Source organism: Chrysochloris asiatica, unplaced genomic scaffold (assembly GCF_000296735.1).
Source record: "Chrysochloris asiatica unplaced genomic scaffold, ChrAsi1.0 scaffold00014, whole genome shotgun sequence".
NCBI lineage: Eukaryota > Metazoa > Chordata > Mammalia > Afrosoricida > Chrysochloridae > Chrysochloris > Chrysochloris asiatica.
This window is the reverse complement of record NW_006408532.1, coordinates 24,435,008-24,461,121: the sequence shown is the minus strand read 5'-3', so window position 1 is coordinate 24,461,121 and position 26,114 is coordinate 24,435,008. Positions and strand designations below refer to the sequence as shown.

The 26,114-nt window shown below is 34.9% G+C and overlaps 1 protein-coding gene and 1 pseudogene across 1 annotated transcript in view; both read right to left on the bottom strand.

The window, feature by feature from the left end:
• Positions 1-26,114, bottom strand: part of VPS13A (vacuolar protein sorting 13 homolog A (S. cerevisiae)) — a 226,439-nt gene that overhangs the window by 81,034 nt on the left and 119,291 nt on the right. Inside the window, exons 36-47 of the mRNA XM_006835010.1 lie at positions 18,690-18,817; positions 17,988-18,157; positions 17,205-17,422; positions 16,295-16,527; positions 15,438-15,530; positions 14,627-14,983; positions 12,573-12,674; positions 11,073-11,231; positions 10,629-10,884; positions 7,156-7,316; positions 2,129-2,232; positions 281-563 (exon numbers count right to left, since the gene is read on the bottom strand). Coding sequence (XP_006835073.1) covers positions 281-563; positions 2,129-2,232; positions 7,156-7,316; positions 10,629-10,884; positions 11,073-11,231; positions 12,573-12,674; positions 14,627-14,983; positions 15,438-15,530; positions 16,295-16,527; positions 17,205-17,422; positions 17,988-18,157; positions 18,690-18,817 — 2,264 coding nt within the window. The remainder of the gene's footprint in view (positions 1-280; positions 564-2,128; positions 2,233-7,155; positions 7,317-10,628; positions 10,885-11,072; positions 11,232-12,572; positions 12,675-14,626; positions 14,984-15,437; positions 15,531-16,294; positions 16,528-17,204; positions 17,423-17,987; positions 18,158-18,689; positions 18,818-26,114) is intronic.
• LOC102815643 lies at positions 20,028-20,887 on the bottom strand (annotated as a pseudogene).

The following is a 26,114-nucleotide window of genomic DNA, read 5'->3' as shown; positions in this document are numbered from 1 at the left end:
CTTGCTGAATTTGAACCGCCAACCTGGTGGTTCAAATCAACCTTGTGGTCAGGTGCTAATCAGCACTGGACTGCAAACCACAAGGCAGGCTGTTCAAACCACAAGCTGTTTCTCGGAAACACTATACAGGGTCGTAGTGAGTCAGAACTGACTCAAAAGCACTTAACAAAAATGAGTATTAAAATTTAATTGTTTATATCATTCTATTTTTAATAACTTAAAATAATTAAAGTTACAAAATTAGACAAGTAGGCACACACACACACAAATTAAACAATACCTCCATATAATATGCAATTTTGTAAGGAAGAAGATTGCGGAGTAGGATAGGTGGCCATAAATGGATTATATATGGCAAGTCCCAACCATCTTCTGAATATACTGAAAGAGATGTCAAATTGTCTTTTTCTGGGACAATATTAATAATAAATGGCTTCTTGGAAGGATTTGTAGGTTTACATTTCTTCTTTAGAAGAACTCCATCATTTTTTATAATTTCTTCAAAGTCCATTCCTTCACACACTTGATAGCCTTCATCTTCTGGTTTCAGGTAAAGGAGGGACCTGCACAAAAGATTACATATAACACTTCAAAATGCTTTTTTAAAAAGCGTATGATAAACTATATGATTGTATCTTTAGATTCCAACACTCATCTGTCAGTATGTTGTACTGTGGTGACTTGTGTGTTGCTGTGATGCTGAAAGCTATGCTGTTAGTATTTTAAATACCAGCAGTCATCCATGGTGAACAGGTTTCAGCGAAGCTTCCAGACAAAGGCAGATTAGAAAGAAGGAAACACCACTCCTAAAAGATTGGTGATAGTGTTGGTGGTGGTTATATGCTGTGGAGTCGTTGCCGACTCAGAGCAACCCTGCGTAGTTTTCATGGCTGTGAATCTTTACGGAAGCAGAAAGCCTCTTCTTTCTCCCATGGAATACCTGGTAGTTTCAATAGCTGATCTTGAGGTTAGCAGCCCAACTTGTAATCACTATGTTACCAGTGCTCCTTAACCACTGAAAAGTCTTATGACTAGCAGCAAAGCTAAGTCTGACATAGTGTCAGATTAGAGCCCCTAAAGTTGGATCGCACTTAAAATATAACTGGGAAACAGTTGCCTCCTCAAAGTAAAGGTGGATGGAGCAAAGTTTTTGGAACCTTCACATGTTGATGGGGCAAAACTCAAAATAGGACACAACAGTTGCAATATCCATTAGTAACTGGAATATGGGATGCACAAAGTATGAACCTAGGAAAATTAGAAGTCATCACAAATGAAATGGAAGGCATGAAGATCAATATCTTTAGCATTAGTGAGCTGAAGTGGACCACCAACACTCTCACCAATTTGAATCCGACAGCACAAGTGTTCACATCTACTGTGAGTTCTGAGATGGTACTAACACAACTACAACACTTAATTTGGGGGAAGATTTTATTCTCAAATGCAGTTTATTTTCCATAGAAGAGACTGTTTTCAGTGACAAGTTAAATACTCTGAACAATAGTACTTATGTGCTATGACTTAAAATCCACAAAAAATAAGATTAGTCATCATTAGCATTTTGTTATAAATTTCATAATCCTTTCTTTAAAAAGTATGAGTTTATAATCTAATCACTTTAAATATTTAAGAGTAATGTATCATGTACCCTATTTACAATTCATCTCTGAACAGTTAGCATGTAACTAAGTAAAGAATTTTATATTTTATAAAAAATTTTGAGTTTTATTTTCCAAAAGCATTAAAAAGGTAACATAATAGCATATATAAATCAGAAGCTATGAATCTTCTGCATTAGACATTTAAAAAGAAAATCATAAACCATGTATGATTATGACTATAGCAGCTATATTACAAGCATGGAATAATCACACTTACTAGTAAAAACATAAATAATTTACATGAAATAATATATTAAGTTAAATGATACTTCTAAAACAAAGAAAAACCCTTTAAGTTTCCTGAAATCTAAATATGTTAGGTAATTGCCACATTAGATATTACCAGGCATATTTGATCAATGCTTCATAATTTAAAGATAGCTATCCATACATACTCAGAAACTAAAATTTCTATCCAAGAGATCTTAACACAAACAAAATGATAAAGAAAAGAAAAAAATCACCGGTAAGATGTTAATGGTATGTTGAATTCATTTTCAGGTGAAGCAGTTCCCAATAAAGTTTCTCCTTCATAAACAGAGAGTGGGATTGAAAAATGATTTCTAATCTGGGGGGAAAAATATTTAGTTTCATTAATCTAACATTCTAACAACATATTTTAAAAGTAGCCCATCTAAATATCCCAACAAAGAAACTATCAGGTAATACCAACCTTGTTCGTATTAATTTGAAAGAAACAAAATTATTTCAAGAAATACAAAGAAAGTTCCTATCATTTTATAGAAAAGAAATCTTAAAAAAATACAAAACTCCTAGAAGGAAATAAGTAATGTTTTCTTGACTTGGAGAGGGGAAATAATAATTTTACAGTTTTCTGATTAAACACAAGTACTTTTTTAAATCTTTAGAAAAAAATGTATCAAAATTTAAAATGTTTATATAAACACAGTGAAAAACAAGTCACAGGATCAGAGATCCTTGGAGTGGTAGTGGTGGTTATGTGCCATGGAGTCTGTCCCGACTCATAGCAACCCTGTACAATGTTTCCGAGGCTGTAAATATTTACGGGAACAGAAAGCCTCATCTTTCTCCCGCGGAACAGCTGCTAGTTTTGAACTGCTGACCTTGCGGTTAGCAGACAAATTCCTAACCACTATGCTACCAGAGCTCCTATATTTAATAAAGGATTTATATCCTGTACATGCAAAGAAATACTAAAAATCATTAAGAAAGTGGCAATCAAGAGAAAAGTGAGAACAGAATATAAGCATGGACTAGAAAAACTAAATGACCAATAAACAAATGAAGAGATGTTCAATCTTCCCAGTCACCAAGAAAATTTCAGTTGTAATCATAGGATATCTTTTCATACTAAGATTAGAAATGTCAGAAGTCTATTAATGGGATGTAAATAAACAGAACCACTGATGATGAATTCTAAACAGACACAAAATAATACTGGAAAATCATTTTACAAAAACTTAGTGAAAATTCAAAAGAAAATTCTTTAAGACTTAGCAATTCTGCTCCTAGTTACATACCTAGAGAAATATTTACACATGCGCACTAACAGACATTCAGATTCACTACAGCCCTTATTTTAATATTAGAAAAGAAAAACTCTCATTAAAAGAGACACAAAAAAGCAAATTTATATATTCATGTAAAATAATAAGCTACAGCAGTTAAAATAATAATTTCTATCAATAAATAATTACATTGCAAACACAATATGGTATGTAAACAGAAATTAGTAGAATAATGTGAGCCGTGTACCACTGATTTCCTCATTTCCTGTAAAACTGATTTCCTATTGGGAAAAGAAAGAAGGGAAAGTGAATGAAGAGGAAAACAAAATAGTTGGGTCTAACTTCATCCATAGCTTATTTTTTTTTAATCTAAAGCAAAAATTTTAAATATCAACATTTGTTATATTTCAAGATGTGGATTGAGAGGTCTGTATTATAATAAACTTCTCGAAATAAAAAATTAAAAGTGAATCAATGTTTTCAAAGAAAGGAATCCATACTAAATCAACGATATTCAGAGTGTTCAAACAACAGACCTTAGGGAGAAGTTTTATTAAATCACGTTTTTTTTCTGATGATAAATATAACTCGAAATAAATTTTAATTTTGCATCCAACTTATCAATGATGTAGTCTATTGAAACAATTGCTTCTTACCAGTGCTGTTTGGAATGTGAAGTTAATATACATTGAAGTGTAAGTGTGAACTACTTCTTTGGTTTCTCTATCAAATTTAATGTGAAAAAAGTTGGTAGAAAGCACAAAAACAAACTCAGGATTTAGAACATAGGAATAGGCCAAAGGCATGGAACAAAGAATGGGAGTAACCCTGAGGAGACAAACAGAGGTCATGGAGGTAGACGGAGGGCCAAAAAAAAAAAAATGGGTAGACATCTCTGTAAAACCAAACTACAGCTAAGCAATCTCAATACAACAATCCCCAAACTCTATGAACACACACAACAGGACAAAGAACATGAACTTTAATGTCAAACAAACACTTAAGATCAAATCCTGGCACTGCTTGTTAGCTGTGTGACTTTTGGCAAATGTTTATTTTTCCTAACTAGTGTAACCAATGAGTTGGTGGTGGTGGTAGTGTGCTGTGGAGTCGGTTCTGACTCACAGTGACCCTGTACAGGGTTTCTGAGGCTGTAAATCTTTACGGGAAGGGAAAGCCTCATCTTTCTCCCACGGAACAGCTGGTAGTTTCGAACAACTTACCCTAAGGTTAGCAGCCTGATTCATAACAAGAACTCGTTAATGAGTTGGTATACCAGAGTAATTAAAAAATAAAGGGATACACAAAAACAAAATCATACCAACATATAAAACATGCTGAGGGAGAACTAACAATTTGATAAATGAATAATCTTAATTAAACACAATACATTTTAGTGCTAGATGAAGTGTTTGCTCTATCTATTTCAAGCACTCGAAATGCATTTTCATTTATAAAACTAGTACCTATAAGAAATTCAATATTATTGGTCAATGAATGAAATGAGTCCTTGAGTCCTGGTGTGGCATCATAGGACAAGCACTGGACTGCTAACTGCAAGGTCAGATTGGTGATTCAAACCTACCAGCCACTCCTTGGTGGCACTTAGCTGCACAACAATTTAATGAAACAGAAAAAGAATCAATATTAATGAGAGTTGACTTACAGTCACCTATTAAAAGAGTTCACTGTAAACCAAAAATAAAATACAATAGGGATTTCTTTTTTCAGACACAGTGGATGAAAGGGCCAGATATATTTTCCCACCACAAATAACTAAGAATCATTTATGCTTACATATAAAAAGGATTTCCAAATATTGAACAATAGGCAGCACAGAGAAAAACACACACATACACATGGTGAGCCCTATGATTGCCCCAACTTGCTGCCTGGACATTTTCTATGCTGCAGCGGGGGGAGAGCGAAGACACACAGGGCGAAGACAGCTTGAGGTGAAGCAGAAGAGCTGAGAATTTGGTAAGTCAAAGGTGGTCAAGTTCAAAATACAGTACACTGGAGAGGGCAGATCCACATGAAGAGCTACGACCTGCACACAGAGAGAATTCCTGAGCTTTAAGAGAGCCCTTCATCCATCCCAAGATGCCAGTTGAATACTGCTCAGCACATGTGCATGAATGAATGATTTACTGTTCGGTAACCTTCTGCTTGCACCACTTTTAATCATGGTTCTAGCTAGGTAACAGGCAAGCAAAACAGAAATAAGACAAAGTATTTCCAGATTAGAAAGGATTAAGTAAAAATGTCTCTATTTACAGATTTCCTATTTACCTCTATCTACAAAAAAGGTACTAATACTAATAAGTGAATCGAGTAAAGGTTGTATAGGATCAGCACTGGACAGCAAACCACAAGATCATCAGTTCAAACCCACCAGCTGCTCCTTGGAAATCCTATACAGGTTCGCTATGAGTCAGAACCAACCCAATGGCACTCAACAACAATAAAAAATACTAGTGCTAATAAGTGAATCTAGCAGATTGCATAATACATTAAAACCTAAAAATCAATTGTACACTTATATATTAGCAATAAATAATCAGAAATTAAAAATTTTAAACATCCCAAATGCAGTATCATCAATAATATAAAACACAAATAAATCTGCCAAAACATATGTATGGCCATATGCTGGAAATGACAAAATGCTGATGAAAGAAATAAAAAACTTGAATAAATACTAAGATGTAATGTGTTCAAGGACTGAAAGACTAAATATTAAGATGTCACTTCTCCCTAGAATATATCTGTATGTTGACCAAAATCTCGATAAATATCCCTATAGAATTTGATAAAAGTTGAAAAATGAATTTTAAAATTTAATGGAAATAAAAAAGAACCTAAAATAGATAAAACAACAAAGTCTGACTACTTATCCCACCTGTTTTCAATAGTAATCAAGTCACAGTGGTACTGGCATAAAAATATATATATATGTAAATGAAATAGGGAGTTTAGAAACAAACCCACATATATATGGTCAGCTGATGTCTGACAAAGGTGTCAAGGCAATTTTATAGTGAAAGAATAATCTTGATCTTTGGCTAGAATACTTGGACAGTTATATGGGACAAAGGGAGCACATCAACCTTGCTTCACTCAAAGTGGATCTACAGCGTATCACCATCAGTGACAACATATAATGGCATGTTGACAATACTGGTACACAAAAGTTGATAATGCAACAACAGTTGATACATGCAACGTTAATCAAAATGAAAGAAGCCTGGTTCCATTGTAATTCATGCCATTTACAAAAAATTCAAGGGGTTGCAATTGACGTATAGTGATAGAAGACCACTGGTTGCGGAGGATGGGAAAGTAAAAAGAGATGGTACTTTTAGGGGTAACATATATGTTTATTATACTGTTGTGATGATGGTTTCATAAGTGCATTTTTGCGTCAAAACTCATCAAGTTGTGTATGTTAAATATATACTTAATGGTGTATCAATTATTTCTGTTGTTTGTTAAGGGCCATCAGGTTGATTCTGGCTTATAATGACCCTATCTAGGGTTTCCAAGGAGGGGCTGGTGGGTCTGAATCGCCAACCCTGCTGTTCAAACCAACCTTGTGATTCAGTTCTTATCCTACAGCACCACACCAAGACTCCGTGCCAACTATATCTTAATAAAATTGTCTAAATTTTTTCTTAGTAACATTCCATAATTTAAAATACAAACAGAACATATATGATAAAAGCTCTACAATTAAATTTTAATGAATATTTTTCAACAAAATCCCCAAGGATTTTATTAAATAGTGACGGATTATAAGAATCCTTATCGAAACACATACAATAGAATCCTATCACTGATCATGTGAGAGAACCACAATAACTGATGGCGTTGTTTTTTTTATGACAGTAACTATATTTGTATTATAGACTGTCTTCATCTTGTAATAATTTGCTTTAGTTTTTTTAAATAACACACAAATATGCATAATATGACCCACATAAAAATTTATCATTTCATACCTGCACTGGGGAGCGAATTGTTACCTTCTTACTTCCTTCCACAGCATCAATTTGACAAACAATAGATCGCTCAACCCCAGATTCTCTGTGTCTAACAGTGTACAGACGACGTCCCACTTTTGTTAAAGGAATCTTATCAGCAGTAGAGTGGTTCACAGGTGCTAAATTAAACATATGTAGATAATTAACAGTTTGGTTACACCTCATTATGTATCATATTTAAGTATAGTTAAACATCAGAAACATCAGTTTGTTAACCTATGTTGTTGTTGTTGTTAGGTGCCATCAAGTCGGTACCGACTCACAGTGACCTAATGCACAGCAGAACAAAACACTGCCCGATCCTGGGCCAACCTCACTATTGTTGCCTGACTATCTATACAAGACCTACAACGGAATCACTTATGCTAAGCCCTGCACCAGCAAATAGAAACCTAAGTCTTTATCTTATAAAGTCTGAACTTCTGAGAAGTTGGGACATAAGCTAATCAATTAAGGGTTGCCTACTCAGCTTGGACGGGCCTACTTAGTAGTCCTAATTGATTAAAAGTACCAGAGAGCTATATTCGTTTCAGATTTTCTGGTAGGTATCTTCTTTTCTTATTTGGGATTAAGAGGAAATTTTGATCTACCAGGAAATTTGAAATTGTGTAGTATACTTTATTATTACAGTGCATGTGTGCCTATAAAATCCTTCATTGTGTACTGCTCTTCAAAGCTCTTGTCTGACTTCCAGAACCAAACACTTCCAATTTTATGAACTACAAACAAAGTTATGACTTCTTACACAAACGCTTGTGAAAATTCCATTTTTACCAAGATCACTGCCTGAAATTTATCAACAGTAGTAACTGAAGTTTTTAAACATAAGCTACTTAAAAGGATATTTTTGGAAGTCACGCATATTTTCACAACAGTTATTTAAGACCTTCAAAGCACTTTACAAAAATAGAAAAGGAAATTCAATTTTTAAAAATTCATTTAGGAGTTTAATCTAAGAAAACAGTAGCAAACTTTTTAAAATGACAGGATAATGATAGGAATTATTATAATATACAAGAATATAGATCTCTGGTGGACTGTCATAAAGTGAAAACCTTCAAACAGTCAGAACCAAATACCAAGGAGCCTGGAATCTTTCAGTTTTTAATTTTTCCAACAAGTGGGGTGCAGGAGCTTTGGGGACTATTTAACTTCCTACTCACTTGATATGTATTTAACAAAATGCAAAACTTTGAAATGAATTTTTTACTCCTACATAAAAATGAGAAACTAAAACAGCTGAACTAAAAATTTCAAAGGGCAGTTGAGAAGACAAAGTATTATAATGAAATGTGCAAAGATCTAGAGTTAGAAAACCAAAAGGGATGAACACACTCATACTTTCTCAACCTGAAAGAACTGAAGAAATAATTCAAGTCTTGATTTTGCAATATCAGCAAAATACTGAATGATGAAGGAGGCATCAAAAGAAGACAGAAGGCATTCCAAAAAGAACTGGCTGCTGCTTAACCATTTCAAGAGGGACTAAGTCAAAAGTGCACTGAAAGCACTGGTGAAAAACATGGCTCCAGAAACTGACAGAATACAAATTGAAGTCTTTCAACAAACTGATGCAGAACTGGAAACACTCAATCACCTATGACAAGGAATTGGTAAGACAGCTACTTGGCCAACCGATTGGGAAATATCCATATTTGTGTCCATTCCAAAAAGAGGGGACCCAATGGAATGTGGAAATCATCAAGCAGTATCATTATCATGTGCAAGTAAAATTTTGCTAAAGTAATTCAAAAATGGTTGCAGCAGCACATTAGCAGCTACAGGAATACAAGCCAGATTTAGAAGAGAAAATGGAACTAGGGATGTCACTGCTGACAATCAGATGGCTCTTGATTGAAAGCAGAAAATACCAGAAAGATGTTTACTTGTGCTTTATTTACTACATACAGACATTTAACTGAGTGGATCACATATTAAACCATGAAAAACATTGCAAAGAATATGTATTTCAGAACACTTAATTGTGCTCAAGAGAAATCTGTACACAGACCAAGAGGCAGTCATTCAAGTAGAACCAGGGATTGAGGTATGGTTTAAAATCAGGAAAGCTGTGCACCATGGTAGTATTCTTTCAGCATGTTTATTCAGTCTGTATGCTCAACAAATAATTCAAGAAGCTACATTATATGAAGAAGAGGATGGCATCAGGATTGGAATATTAATCAGCAATCTTCTATATACAGATGATGCTTGCTGGAATAGAACAGCACTCGAAATATTTACTGATGCTGATCAAAGATTACAGTATGTATTGCATGTCAATGTAAAGAAAATGAAAATCTTTATAAACGGACCAATAAATAGTATCATGATAAATAGAGAAAAGATTGAAGTTGTCAAAGGTTTCATTTTGCTTGGATTCACACAATCAACACTCATGGAAGCAACAGACAAGAAATTAAAGGACATATTTCAAATCTGCTGCAGTATTTCTTTAAACTGAGCAAAGATGTCAGTTTGTTGACTAACGTGTGCCTGTCCCAAGCCATGGTATTTTCAATTGCTTCAAATGCATGTGAAATTTGGACAAGGAATAAGGAACATGGGAAGAGAACTGCTGAATTCGAATTATGATTTGGTGAAGAATAATTAATACTGAAAGTACCATGACTGACAGAAGAACATACAAATCTGTGTTGGAAAAACTACAGCTAGAATGCTCATTAGAAGTGAAGACAGCGAGACTTCACCTCTCATTCTCTAGTCATGTTATCAAGAGGGACCAGGCCCCGGTGAAGGACATCATGCTTGGTAAAGTGGAGGGTCAGCAATAAAGAGGAAGACTCCCAACAAGATGGACTGACATCATGGCAACAACAATGGGCTCGAACATAACACTGTGAGGTGGTACCAGACCAACAGAATTTCCTTTTGCTGTGCATCAGGTCAAGATGAGTTGGAATGGACTGGATGGCACCTAACAAAAACAACATAGATATGAAAAACTTTTGGGAAGTATAAAGGACAAATAAAACAAAGTCCTCTAAATAATCAGACCATAAAACTATTTAAATCACAAAAACCACTTCAAATGCACATTTTCTTTAAATAACTTGAATTCATTCAGCTGCAAAACTTGTGGATACCACTACTAGGTTATATAACAAATATAGTTAAGACATTATGTAACAGCTATAGTATGCAAAAACTGAGTACAGATAAGGTTTAATACGTTTCCTATCCAAAACAAAAAACCATACATAAAGCACACTGTTCTAAATAATACAACAGCTAAAAATGTCAGAATTTTTAATAGAAATATTTAATACAGCAAGCAAAGCACTGGAAAAGGAAACAAATAAGATAATTACCAATATAATCCCAAAATAAAAACCTATAAGCTACTGTAAATGAATAAAATGGAACACAGAATATAATTTAAAACCCCAGGAAGGGAATATATCACTTACTAAGAAGAATGAAAAACAACTTGCTGCTTAGGCTGGTCATTGCACTGAAATGATCATTGTCCTTAGTTCGCATATAATCCATACTTAAATTCTCCTTATTTTTCAAGGTGTATGATTTTGCCATAGCAACATTGAGTACACTAAAGGAATCACTTGGTGAAACAGAGATAGTAAGTCCAAGGGAATTTATAATCATAAATGGTGCTAGATCTTTTAAGAAGCCATCTGAAGATCCAGTGGCAGCTTCTGTAAACGCCTAATTAAAAAAAAAAAAAAATTAAATAAACCACTGTATAAATAAAATGTGGAACATAAAGAAGGTTAAGAGAAGATCAATGAACACATTTCAAAAAACTAAGTCAACATAGATTTTTATGTAACAAAAGAAAAGAGTCCATGCAGACTTGGATCCTATCGTTGAAAGTTTCAAATTTCTCTTCTTACCTTGCCTAAATTGTTTAACATTACAAGGCCACACTTGGATAATGTAATATTTAGTTGGTCTTTTGAATAGAAACTGAAGACAGTTTTATATTCTGGCACTTTGTAGTTTTCTTCTTCGGTATCTGATTCAACAATGGCTTTTTTTGCTTTCTTTTTCATCTAAAATGACAATTCAATTATAGTAACATAAGAAAACCTCATTCCTAGGAGCATAACATAATTAATTTTAACAAAAGTAAAAGCAAATTTTAGTTAAGTCTCAATAATAGCACTGGTTAGTTGGTTCTGACTCAGTGCTCCTTAGTGTCACACATACATTCTGATTAATAACATGCAGAGATAAATACATGAAGAAAAGCCCAATTTCATCTTGGTGGTGGTGGTTATGTGCCACGGAGTCAGTATAGTGACCCTGTACAGGGTTTCCGAGGCTATAAATCTTTATAGGAGTAGAAAGCCTAATCTTTCTCCTGCGGAGTGGCTGGTAGTTTCGAACTGCTGACCTTAAGGTTCACAGTCCGATAAGTAACCACTATGCTACCAGAGCTCCTATCCTAGCAATATGGAAATTGAGAGTAAGAAAAAGGGCTTTATGTAGTCTTCCATTCATGTTATAAATGAAAAACTGAAACTGAAGGGCTTACAAAGTCAGACAATTAGTGACAAAACAGTGTAGTCTGCCTACAATTCATGAAAATATCCCTTTTCAGGATTCACAAATCCAATGTCTATGTATATTCTGACCTAAGCCATCAAACGAGTTCCCTAAGTCCTTTATCGGAAAAATAAAAATTAATCGTCTAATACCAAAACAGTGGGACATGCCAAGCTAGCCACTTTTGTTGGGACTTTAACTGGTTCAAGGCTACTGAAAATGTGTCTGCAGCATGACTGAATTAACACTAGGCAGGAGACATGCTGGTTAATCTACAGCGTCCTATTTCAGAAACAAAATTTCATCCATACAAAGGCCCAAATGCTCATGATTACATAATCTCACAAGATATTTTAAACAGGTAGAAATATAATGTCTATAATTAAATGCTTGGGATGGACAAAAACATACAAAAAATGATAGAGAATTATAAATATAGTGGTTAAGTGTAGGGGCTCTACTGTTGAGTCTGACTCTCACTTCTTGCATATTGTAACTATTATTATTTTTCGGAAGTCTCTTACATTCTGTGGTCTATTACTACACATGTTAAAATGTAGATAAAAACTATCTTCTCTATAGAGCTGCTTTATGGGTTAAATCAAAGATATAGTATTTATGACAGTGTCTCCTACATGATAAATTTTATATAACTATTTGTATGAGAAAAACAGGAAGTATCAGCCTTAGATTTAAAAATTATATTCAGAGTCAAACAGGGAAACATGGAGGGCAAGGCTCAAATGAGAACACTTAAACTTCATTGTAACTAAAATGAACTCATTCATGTCTTAAGTGGTGATAGTCTCAATTTCTGAAGTTTGTTTTTCAGACTTCATATTTACCTTGAATCCAAGATTCCATGGTCTAAAATCCTCAGTCTGATCAATTTCTAAGGGTTCCAGCAAAGGCTCCCACACACCAAACATTTCATTGTAATAATGTACCTATAGAGAGAGTTTCTGTAAATGAGATAACTGTGGTATTTTCTAAGATGATTTTCCAGTGTTCACCACCATATCTTTTGGTTGTACTATTTCTTCTAAATGAAATCTATTTTATGTATCATTCAATTGCTTTCTATACATAATCCATTTTTACTTTCCTTATCTAGCAAATCCCAGAGTCCATATCCACTCTTCCCAATTTAATCCAGGTAAAACTCTTTTCTAAGCATTGACTTACAGGTTGAACTAAGCATCAAACACTATGTTCACCTATCACATTTTATTGATATTTTAAAGCATATTTGTGTTTCTCCATAGAATGAAGGAAAATACCATTATCATTCAATGAGTATTTATTTATTTGATACACTAAATTTCTTGGGGATCCTAGATCAAATCTGCTGCAAAATATACAGATTTTTGCTTCTTCCAGAATTTGAAAAATTTTAAACCTCACCAGAGTCAGTTATTACTATGTATCAACACATTTAAAAACAAAAACAGCTTAAAACGTTTCATATTCGATGTTACCTGGTAGAACATCACATTAGCTTCAGTAGACATAAATAAGTTCAACTAATAATTTAAACCAAAATACCCCTGGGGATGATTACAGATGAGTGAATTCTGAAGCAAAATATATGATGGTTCAATTCAAGTACCTTCCAAATTATGTCAATTTAAAAAAACAAACAACAAAAAAAAACCCATAAAACTATTTATAAAGTACAGTACTCTAAACTTAGTGCCCAGTCAAGTCCCTAGCTGGTACAAATGTTGTGCACTAAAGATTAGCAGTTTTGCAGAAGAAATGTCTGGCAATTTACTTCCCTAGATTATAGCTAAGCAAATCCCATAGAGCAGTTGTATTCTAACACAAGGAGGTCACCACGAATTGAAATAGATTTAGCAGCAATAAGTTTGGTGTTTTTTGGTTTATTTGACTATCCACTAAATGAAAAAAGTGGACTTACAGCTTGACTATAAAGATCCTACATTGTATGAAAGTATAAGGTATATCCTTTTAATTCTTCATATAACTCTTCTAGAAAAGATCAAACATTCAGAAGTCTATTTTTCTTTTAAAATAAAAAATTATACTCATTTTTAATTCATAAAATCAAGAAATGTGAATCTAACAGCTGCCTATATCAGAGCCTTGTGGAGTCCTTGTGTGGCACTGAAAAATAATGCACTGGACTGCAAGGTCAGTTTGAACTGAGAAAGTCGGCAGTTCAAACTCACAAGTTGCTACTCAGAAACCCTACACAGGATCTCTAAGAGTCAGAACCGACTCAAAGGCACTTAACAACAACAACATCAGAGCCTTGGTGGTGCTGCAGGATAAGCACTAGAAAGCTAACCACAAGGTTAGCGATTCAAACTCACCACACACTCCATGGGAGAAAGATGAGGCTTTCTGTTCCATAAAGATTTATACCCTCAGAAACCTTATACAGTGATCGATCATTATGAGTTAGAATCAACTTGATGGCAATGGCTTGGGATTTTTCAGTTTATTAACAATGTTCATAACTCAAATGAAATATCAACTTAATGAGAATATATCCTAAAAGAAAAAATAATATATACATAAAAGCAACTATGTAATTGTTATTGGCTGCTTCCTGTCAATTCCATGTCATGGTGGCCCCAAGTGTGCAGAAGAGTTTTTAAGAAGTGTCCAAAGAGTTTTCAAGCCTGTGTCCTTTCAGAAGCAGGATGCCAGAATTATCTTCTAAGGCACCTCTATACCAAGTGCATATCTACCTAGTAATTTAAAACTTATATAGATATAATTCAAAGTAAAAATGTGTAAACTTTCATGCAAAAGTGTTTTTCAGCTGACATATTTACAATAAGTCTAATATAAGTATCTAAGTAATGTCCCCAAACTATTCCATGTATGGCATTATTTGTTGCAAAACTTGGAAAATATTACACATGCTTACTTCTAGCTCAAGCTGACAGTGGAGATTTATCAGGGAACTCCAGTTTTTGCCTTCCCCTGAAAAACGTGACTTTGCCAAAAGCATAGGTACTGTTCTATGACCAATTCCAGCCTCAAGAACTATAAAAATAGAATCAATATTCATTTTTAACATCTCTCCTTTGGGTACCAACTCAGCTGTGGGGGTTATATTATCAGCTTCATTTGCTTCTTCAAGAAACCACATTTTTAAACTCTTTGTATCCTTCTGTTCCCACAAATGTGCCGCTGAAGAAGTTGTTTCTTTTGGGCTGGTTTCCTTAGTTGCATAAAGTGCTGAAGTTATAGTAATCAAGGTATTTATGATAACTGGTGAAACCTAAGAGAAGAAAATCAAACTAATAAAAAAATCTACATATACTACTTTCAAAGACATACCAAGAAATATTAAGTATATTTGCTAAGGGATCCTGAGAAATTAATATTTAGCTAACATTAATATTACAACATAGTACACACAAATCAATGCCCGTGAAATTTTAATTACCATAACTAAATTCCATTTCTTGAAATATTTTATGATTAGCCCAGATATTAAACTATTATAATAAAGCATAATTTCAACTATATACACTACAGGAATGTTAGATGTTGAGCAAAAGCAATCAAACACCAATAATAACATAGAGGATAACATTCATTAGAAAAGCTATATTAAAATATTATTTTAAAGATCAAGTTTAATTTTATTTTACTTATTTAACAATGCAAAGACTTGCTTGTTTTAAAAGAAAACATGCTCTGAAGATTTGAATGATAATATTTTAACTTACCCTAAGTGTCAAGGATTTTACTGATATATCAACCACTTGGGGGTCTGTACCTATCTGAGTAGCCTGATAAAAGAAGTCACAGGGCTGCAAAACCTTTATGAGAAAAAAAACAGTATTACTATATTTAACATCATTTTAAAAATATTTATATTTAAAGACTTTCCTAGCAATGGCTAACTATGCTAACTAAACGTTAAGCAAAATAACTGTTTATAAAACAAGTGATTTTACTATCATTACATACAAAAAATAGAAAGTTGTAATACTATCAGGAAAATATTACTATAGAAAATTATTATGCCAGAAGCATTTTTCAATATGAGAAACATAAATCTTACATAATTATATACGTAGCACTTAACAAAATAAAATCATATGTTTTATATATTAAAAGGCTAAGAAATTACTGGGGAGTGAAATAAAAAAATGTAAAGGAGTTCAAATGTAAATGGCCAAAGGTTCAAACAAGTTACGTGGAGAAAAGCAAAAACACATATCCACAGCAAAAACATTCAATTAGAAGAATAAAAAATAAAAATGAAACAACTTGTGGAAATTCTTAATAGCTAGAGAAGTTTGGGATTAACGTGGTAAAATCACAGCAGGTCTTGAACAAAAATTCTGAAGATGAAACTGCACTCTTAATGAGATTACTCAAATATATACATACAAGAAGGACAACAATGACAAGCAACTGAAAATAGCACAAAGAATTCAGAGCTCAAGTAATAATACATCTAGATTTGGTTTTCAAAGCAGAAGGCTTTTAAAGTACGTAACTTTCACTTCCTGAAGTGGTGTATCTTAAATCCAAAATAAAATTTATAATTCAGTATATAATTAAAAACTAAACTCACAGTAGTACTGTTGCCTTTTCTCTTGACTGGAAGAAATGGGCAGGCTCTCACTTGGAAATCTTTAATGGCTGCAGTCATTGTATCATTTTCAAGGTCACCCTTCCAACAAATTTCACACTGTGTTGTAATAACAAGGGCAGGTGCATCATTTCTTGTCATGTCAGCCACAAACACAATTTCAGGATTTTTAATTATAATGTTAATTTCCCACTTCTGTGATTCCTGTACAGGTACTATAAGAGAAATTAAAATAAATCAATATTTCAAAATATGGAAAACTATTTACTAGTCATATTATTTAGGAATAATTTATAAATTATGGGAAAAAAATGTTCCTTTCATAGTTAAGTAAAAAGAGTACAGTAAAAGAATCTTAGATCTCAAAGTAAATCTACTACAATCAATAAAGACTTGAATAAGTTGTAGTCAAAAAATGTAGGAAAAAATCTCCACTATTTAAAAGTAAAGCTGGACTAGAATTCCATTTTCATCTCCAAACCTGATGTTTTTCAGCTCAGCCACAATGAATAAAGTTAAGTAAATCTATATGCTAAATTAGAAATACTAGTACAAGCAAAAATAAGTATGTCAGCTTTATGTTAAAATACTATCTTTCATTATGAAAAGAAGTGGTAGGCCCATTGTTTTCTTTCACCAACAAACTCTTTCAAATTACTCCTGTAGGAAGGAACAATTAGTGATTTTAATACAAGTCTCATAATTTTTGAACCCAATAATTCACACCTTAACAAAAACAAAACAAATGGCACATACTCTTAGGAAACATTTTCAGGGTTTTACTTACCTTGAAAAATAAAGACTTATTTATTGAGTCTTTATTTGTTTATCTGGAAGGTGAGTCAAAGTAAGTGCTGATACAGCATATTAAGTATTTGTTCCAATAACTAACCTTCTTCCTTAGAAGACCATGCTTGAACACTGGTTTCTACAACAGTGCCTGTGCTGTAGGCCTCAAGAAAGACATTTGCAACTGTCATCAGAAATTCCACGCTTGCACAAATGTACATCTCTTGAACGACTACATCAGTCACCAAACCTTCTCTGACTCGTTTGTACCGTACATCCATCATGTCCTTTTTATCAAACCCAACTGTCAGACCTATCATTCTGAAAGACACAATAGCAAGTCTCATGTATGAACCACCTAACAAAGAACCAAATATACCATAAAATCTGCTGGACCTCTCCTACTTTTCACTGTCTGCAAATTAACATCATAGAACTGGGAAGATCTACAAAGTGCTCCAGATAACGGATTTAATAAACTTGTAGAGAATAACTATTCATAAATTAGGAAGTATTGCTCAGAGATTGTCAGAATTGTGACTATCAGCACATTCTTCTTCCTGATTTTTTTTCATGCATTTCCAATAAAATTTGCAGGAACAAACAATAATTTATGTCATAAAGTTTTAAATATTCCCTCAATTCAATTACACACACTATTTCTGTCGATGCAACTAATTTGTATTCCAGTCAACAGGAGAAACACACACATGAACCAGGTCATTTTAAATACTGAAATACTGACTGAGTATCATGATTTAGTTGAATTGAGGCTCTGAAAATCTTAGGATGTAACCAGAAAATGAGGATGTAACTTTGGAGACAGATTCTATAAAACAAAGCAACCATTTCTCAAGTAAAAGCTCACAACTCTATGATAACATACCTAGGAGTTGCCTTCTTAACATGAGGCCTCTTATCATCTAAAATACAGTTTTTTAATGAGAAGGAAGAAAATGTTGAGTCATCTGTATACATTTTTAAAGTACTTATAATATTTTCTAATCTAAACTCAGCAAGTTGCAGAGAAGGATCACGGACATCTGCAAAGGAAGTCTGTGAAAGAGGAAAAAAATACAAAAATTTTATAAAACATAGTTTAATACATTTCTTAAGTTATAAACCCTTATACAGTATTGTTTTTCATTATATTATATGAAACATCAAAATTCTCTTTCTACAAATGCTAAAAAAACCTTTATATTTAACATTTTATTTCTGACATCACTGGCTATGAGAATAACTCATTTAAATGGAAATGATTAAAATAATCTTATAATTTGTTCAAAGTACAAAGGTTAACCATTTTCTCAGAGAAACAGATACTCAAAATTTTGCATAAAATATATTAATTACTGTTTTGGTTAAACATCGGGCTGCTAACCACAAGATGAGTAGTTCAAATCCACCAGCTGCTCCGTGGCAGAACGCCAAGGCTTTCTGCGCTCATCAGTTTATATGGAGCAGTTCTACTCTGCCTCACAGGGTCACTGTAAGTCAGGACTGATTCGATGGCAATGAGCTTATAAAGATACACACTCTCTAAACAATTTTCAAATGAAAAAATATTTTGTCTTTCATGACTTACCTGTTCAGGACCTGGACTATACAGTATCATGGTGAGATAGTCTGTCTTGAAACTTATATTTACTGTTGTCTTAACTTGAGAGGCACGTGAATGTATTTCTACTACAGCAGCTGTCACCACAGTTGTTCCTTAAAATTAAAATAACAAAAAAAAATCATAAAAGGTAGCTTATTAAAGCAGCCTTAAAACAGTCTTAACGGGAATTACTAAAGGTATCTGGTAAAATGCTCTTCAACAAAATTAGACTGAAAAACGCAGACACTGAACTCATTAGCCCCGGGCTTAAGCCTTTTTAAACATGACTCGATAACACCATGCCCTTGATCCTTCCAACTTCTTGGGGTCCTCCCATTTCCTCTTCACAATAATTTCTGACTGCTCTTAGTCCTTAGCATTTTCCCATTATTTTGAAAGAAATTTTTCCATTTCTATAAAAATAAAAAAAATGCTGATTGGGAGTATGTTGGCTTTACAGACAATCTAAGGACATTTGACAGCTGAATAATGCTAAGTTATTTTTCAATCCATGAAGATAGTTTATTTCTACACTGATTCGAGTCTTGCTTATCTAATCCAGTTTTTGTTTTTTCTTTTGTTTTTTAGAGGGTTAGTTTATTTCTCGTATTAAAGCAATTACCAATGTTTGCATCATTACTGACTTGTCCATATTCAAATTCACCTGCTCAGAAAAAGTTTCAAATCCATAGTTTTCAACAATTCTTATCAACAATTAAGAAAGGACTTACAACAATAAAAGTTACATGCATGAGATCAAAGAAGAAAACACCAACCAGGTGTCCAGAGAGAAATAGGCTTTCTGTGGATGAAATAACATTTCCTGTGCATGATTCAGGAATAAAGATGCCTCAGCTGAAAGCTAAAAAATTAGGATGAGACATCTCTGGTATTCAAATTGGATGTCCGAGTTCTCTACGACACCATTTTTGGCTAATCTAATATGGCCCATTGGATAAGACCTCTGGTCACTCTCCAGCCCCAGAATTAGAACTGAGTACAAATATACTTCAGTTAAATCAATGTGCTGGCACCTCTTTGGATAGTTGTTGTTGTTATGTGTCATGGAGTCGATTCCGACTCATAGCGACTCTGTACAGGGTTTCCAAGGCTATAAATCTTTATGGGAGCAGAAAGCCTCATTGTTCTCCCGTGGAACAGCTGGTAGTTTCAAACTGCTGACCTTAAGGTCCGCAGCCCGATTCTCAGTAGGGCTGAATAAATCCTGAATAATTTCAGGTTAGGCAGCACCTTGTGTTTTAACTCGGAGTAGAAGTGACAGGTTCTGTTGTATAGAATCTACCTACATTTAATAGTATAGATTCAAGAAGCTGCCAAACTAATAGAGTGGCAGAACACATGGTCTTTAAAGATCTGCTTCTGAACATTTTTCTTTTTTAGATGCTCTTGTTGCTCTCTTATCTTTAACTCCCTGAATAAGCTTCTACATTTTCTTTCTCTTAGACTGAGAAAGCTGGGCATGACGCTGATCTACTCTGATTCCCATCTCTTTATTCTCTAAAGACATCTTCTAGTTTTGATATTTGAGTCTGTCTCCTGGCAGTTCTCCTGCTCTCTCACTTTTTGTTCCACCTTCTTACTGACACTCCTTAAGGATTCTAGATCCTCCTGTAGTTCCTGCATCTTCTGGAGCTCACGATGAATATCTGGGCCTTGATTTTGGAGACTGATACAACTTCCTTCAGCTTCTGGTTTTCTTGACAAAGCTCCTTATTACACTGCTCAATCTCCTCCTCCACTCCCTGAATGGTTAACAACCAGGATATTATCTTCACTTTCAGCACAGAACTGAAAAGGGAAGCTTGCTCCTCAGGCCCCACCATCCTGATCCATACAGTAGAACTGGTAATATTCATCATCATCTTTGGGCAGTTAATAAGCTTTAAACTGGCCTTCCTGTTGTTTGGCTGATTCACCATTTAGGTAAACGGGCAAAGTAACCCACATGAAGGTTTAATACTCATGGAATGTCTTCTATCCCACTCTATAAAAATGTCAATCCAATCCTTTCAACAAGGGATAAAATGTTGAGCTGGGATATAATAGCATGTGGTGTCCCCTACAGGACCACAGAACTTCTCCACCCTGTTAAGGAATACCTGGGCTAAATGACAGTAATCCAGCAAGGCAACTGACATGGGGGAATCATCTATCTCTTCCATAGTGAAGGCCCAAGATTAGCAGTCATCATTGGCACAACAGCAATAGGCTCTGGTTGTTTTTAGTACAGAGGTCTTGAATGATTTTTGTTAAAATTTTCCTAAGCAAATTATGCTTTAAAATTTTTACTGTAAATGGTATTACTAGATTTTTCTAATTGTTACTCATAACTTGCTTTTTATATATTAATCTAGATGTTGTTAGGTGCTGTGAGTTGGTTCTGATTCATAGCAACCCCAAGTACAACAGAAAGAAACACTGCCTGGGTGTGTGCCATCCTCACAGTCACTGTTGTGTCTGAGTCCAGTGTTGCAGGCTCTGTGCCAATCAACCTCATTGAAGGTCATCCTCTTTTTTCACTGATCCTCTAACTTTACCAAGCATGATGTCCTTCTCCAGGGACTGGTACTTCCTGATAACATGGTAATATGACAGTCTTGCCATCTTTGCTTTTAAGAATGATTTTGACTGTGCTTATTCCCAGACAGAACTATCTGTTGCTCTAGCAGAGCATGGAAACTGTAATATTCTTTACCAACACCGTAATTCAAAATAAAAAATCCTCATAATTAGACCTATAAGCAATATTATGATAAATACAGATTGAATAAATATGTTAAAAGGATACAACCTTGACATACGTCTTTCCTTATTTTAAGTACTATCCCTTGTTCTGTTCAAATGACTACCTCTTGGTCTATGCACAGTTCCACATGAGCACAAAAAAGTATTCTGGAATTCCCATTCTTCTAAATGTTACCCATAATTGTTAAGCTCCACACAACAAGAGTACCTTGGTACAGTCAACAAAACACAGGTAAACATCTTTCTGGTATTTTCTGTTTGGGGCCAAGATCCATCTGACATTAGCAATGATATCTTTGGTTCCATGTCCACGTCTTCTTCTGAATCTGGCTTGAATTTCTGGCAGTTACCTATTAATGTACTGCTGTACCTGTACTTAAGATGGTCTCTAAATTCAGGTAGGAGACACTCAGGGTTCTATGTTGGGTCTTGTGCTTTTTGAGTTCTCTTCAGCTCCAGGTAGAACTTGCATTAAACAATTGATGGATTGCTCCACAGTCAACTCTGGCTTGATTTCGACTGATGACACTGAGCTTCTCCATCGTCCTTCCGCAGATGTGGTCAATTTGATTCTTGTATATATCATCCAGTGAGGGCCACATTATGTTGTTTAAAAGGATGCATGCAATGAATGAGTTAGTGGTCTTTTGAAAATCCATTTACAATCACCACGGCCATTATTTTCCAGCTACCCCCAACCCCTTCTTTGTTTCCAACTTTCATATTCCAATCACCCATAATTCTCAATGCATCTTCACTGCATGTTTGGTCAATTTAAGACTGCAACAGTTAGAAAAAATGTTTCTTCATCTTTGATGTTAGAGGTCCATCTACCAAATTTCCTGGCATATTGGCTTATATAAAAATATAAATTAATGGAATTGGCTTGAAAATAATCAAGCAGGGTGTGGGTAGGTAGAGAGGAGGAGGGGAAAGAAGAAGGCAGGGAAAGAGGACCAGTAATAAATTCAGCCGTATGTTGAAGCCGTTGAAACTAGATGATGGGTACATGTGGGTTCATTAACTTATTTCCTCTCTTTTAGTATAAGTGTGAATATTTCCAAAAGAAAATTACTAAAATATATTAATTATATATATTAAAACAATATATAATTAAACATCTATATCTTATTCTATTTTAGACATTAACTTTATACTCACTGAGTGAAAGGATATTAATGTCCTTACCATTTTGTCCATCTGTCCGCCTTTCTCCCAGCTTAGATCAATTATGTCTTTACTTATATATTACCATGATCAATAACATTTTCATTCTCATCTACATAGTAAGTACATGAAATGTTGTTAATCATGCCTAGATTAATATTTTTTCAACAATGTCACAACTGTATCACTTTTAAAACAAAAGATTCTCTCCTCTCACATGCCAACAATTAAAAATGTAGGCTGTTCCATTTCTGCAATGTGACACATAATAGAAATTTCTTAAAAGAAATTATGACTTCATATCATTTAGGTAATGTAGTCATGTCTTCATTCTATATTGCATTATATGAAATTCATGCTGTTTTTCTTCATGACATTTCCACTTGTATGACTTTTTTTTCTTTTTCCTTTTGAAACATTGGGAATTCTTTTTTAATAAACACCAATTGCTTTCTAGCTCAATCATACAGGCAGTTCTTTGATTCCATATCCATGTAGGCCTTCTTCTTTCCTGGATTCTTTCTTTGGTTACAATATAACTTCAAACTAAGTTTTAGGAATGGATATGAGGGAAGTAAACTTTGAGTCTCGGAAAATCTAAGAATTATTTTCATACTTGGATGATAATTTAGTTATATAAGGAATCCTACTTCCAAATTCACTCACCTTAAAAGCAACATACAATAAGAGGGAGGGCACAGGGAGGAATGTAAGCATTAAAGAAAACAGATATATATGGATTACACGGAGGGGATTGTAATTATTGAAATGAAACAAAGTATACGATTTGTTAAATGTAAAAGTGATGATCTGTTCTGTAAACCTTTACTCAACTCACAATAAAAAGTTTGTTTTTGTTTTTTTAAAAATGCAATTCCTGGGCAGGGCTGATGACAGAAGATGAAGATGGGTCTCTTGTGGTACAGTAGTGAATAATTGCTATCAGGACTGACTGAGGGTTGGAAATGTAAAGGTAGACGTTATGTAGCAAAAGGAGGGGAGTGGTTGACTTTGCAGTCTAGGAGCAGAGGTCCCTGGGACCATCAAGGGAGAAGCAGTGACGCCAGAGATGAAGGAATAGATGATGACATGGAGAGATGGAGCGGCTAGGGACTTTAGACCCAGAGAGGGAAAGGGGCTGTGTGCTGACGACCAACCAGGGGGCAGGCTTGCAGGGAATATCCTTTGGTTGGTTGATGATGCATAGAGGGGATTGTAACCATGGCAATGAAACGATATATGACAGGACTAACGTAAAGCTAATGTTCTCCCATGTAAACTATCATATAAATCATTGCTGACATCTGATGGATCTTGGCTGAAAGCAGAGAATACCAGAAAGATGTTTGCCTGTGCCTTATTGACTATGCAAAGGCTTTCGATTGAGTGGATCACAACAAGCTATGGACAATATTACGTAGTATGAATATTCCAGAACACTTAATTGTGCTCATGAGGAATCTGTACCTGGACCAAGAGGCAGTTGTTTGAACAGAACATGGGGACACTGAATGGTTTCAAATTAAACCATTTTAGTGTGACAAGGTTGCATTCCTTCATCATACTTATTCAACCTGTATGCTGAGCAAATAATCCAAGAAGCTGGGTTCTATGAAGAAAAGCATGGCATCAGGATTGGAGGAAGACTCATTAACAACCTGCGGTATGCAGATGATACAGCTTTGCTTGCTGAAAAGTGAAGAGGACTTAAAACACTTTCTGATGAAGTTCAAAGACCACAGCTTCGGTATGGATTACATCTCAGTGTAATGAAAACAAAAATCCTCACCACTGGACCAATTAAACAACATTCTTATCAACGAAGAAAAAACAAAGTTGTCAAGGATTTCATTCTTCTTGGATCAACTACCAACACTCACAGAAGCAGCAGTCAAGAAATCAGACAATGTATTGCATTAGGCAAATCTGCTGCACAAGTCCTTTTTAAAGTGTTCAAGAGCAAAGATATCAGCTTGAGGACTAAGGTGCGCCTGACCCAAGCCATGGCATTTTCAATAACCTCATATGCATGTGAAAGCTGGACAGTGAATAAGGAAGACCATAAAGGAATTGATGCTTCTGAGTTAGGGTGTTGGAGAATATTGGAAGTGCCATGGGTTGCCAAAAGAACCAATAGATTTGTTCTGGAAGAAGTGCAGCCAGAGTGCTCCTTAGAGGCCAATATGGCCAAACTTCATCTCTCATACTTCGGACACATTATCAAGAGGGACCAGTCGCTGGAGAAGGATTTCATGTTTGATAAGGTGGAGGGTCAGAGAAAAAGAAGAAGACCCCCAATAAGATGGAATGGCTAAATGGCAGCATTGATGGACTCAAGCGTGGCAACAGTAGTGAGGTTGGCCCAGAGTCGGGCAGTTCTCGTTCTGCTGTGCATAAAGTCGCTATGAGTCAGTACCAATTCGATGGCACCTAACAACAACACATCCTATCCTGAAATTCCTTTTTTTGCGGTTGGGGTGTGGGGGGAGTGCAGAGCAGGGAAGAGGAGAAGTCAGAAAGGTAGAATCCAGTTTCATATCATCTGCCGAAAATCCTTTGAGAATATGAATTAAGGTTTGCTTTTTTGCTTATTCAGTCTAGTCTAGTCTCTCAATTGTCTCCATTTCCTCAGGAAAAACTATTCTGTTTATCTTTCTTTCTTTTGTGCTTGATCTGTTGTAATTTTCTTCGTATCTGTTATATTAGTCTGGCCATTCATATTCAATAATAAAGGACTGGTTTAATTATTCTAGCTAGTAAGAATGTTGTTGTTAAATGCCACTGAATCGGTTCTGAATTATAGTGACCTGGTACAGGGTTTCTGAGGAGTTGCTGGGGAGTTTGACCTGCTGACCTGGCAGTTGAAATCAACCTTGCAGTCCAGTGCTTATCTTATAGCACCATACCAGGATAGTTTTCTGTAATGCTGCAAAGTATAGAGAGTTGCTTCTCTGCTAGGGTTCTCACTGAATGAAAAACTATGTAATAGCTCAGGGCTTTGCATGGGTGTGCCTTATGTATTAGGAAGCTCCATGCTGTGGTATATAAGGTATCAGCCAACCCACAATACCAAAATTAGACCTTTATTCTTTTTTTTTCCCCCATTAATTTTTCTAAATAATTTTATTGTGAATTATGTGATAGTTTACACAGGAGAACATTAGCTTTATATTCATCCTATTGTATATTGTTTCATTGCCATGGTTACAATCCCCTCCATGCATCATCAACCAACCAACAGGTATACCCTGCAAGTCTGTCCCCCGGTCGGTCGTCAGCACACAGTCTCTCTCCCTCTCTGGGTCTAAAATCTCCAGCCACTCCATCTCTCCACATCATCATCTTTGCCTCCATCTTTAGTGTCACTGCTTCTCCAGGTAGGGTCCTGCTCTCCACTCTTCTCCCTTGATGGTCCCAGGGGCCTCCGCTCCTAGACGGCAAAGTCAATCACTCCCCTCCTTTTGCTACAAAATGTCT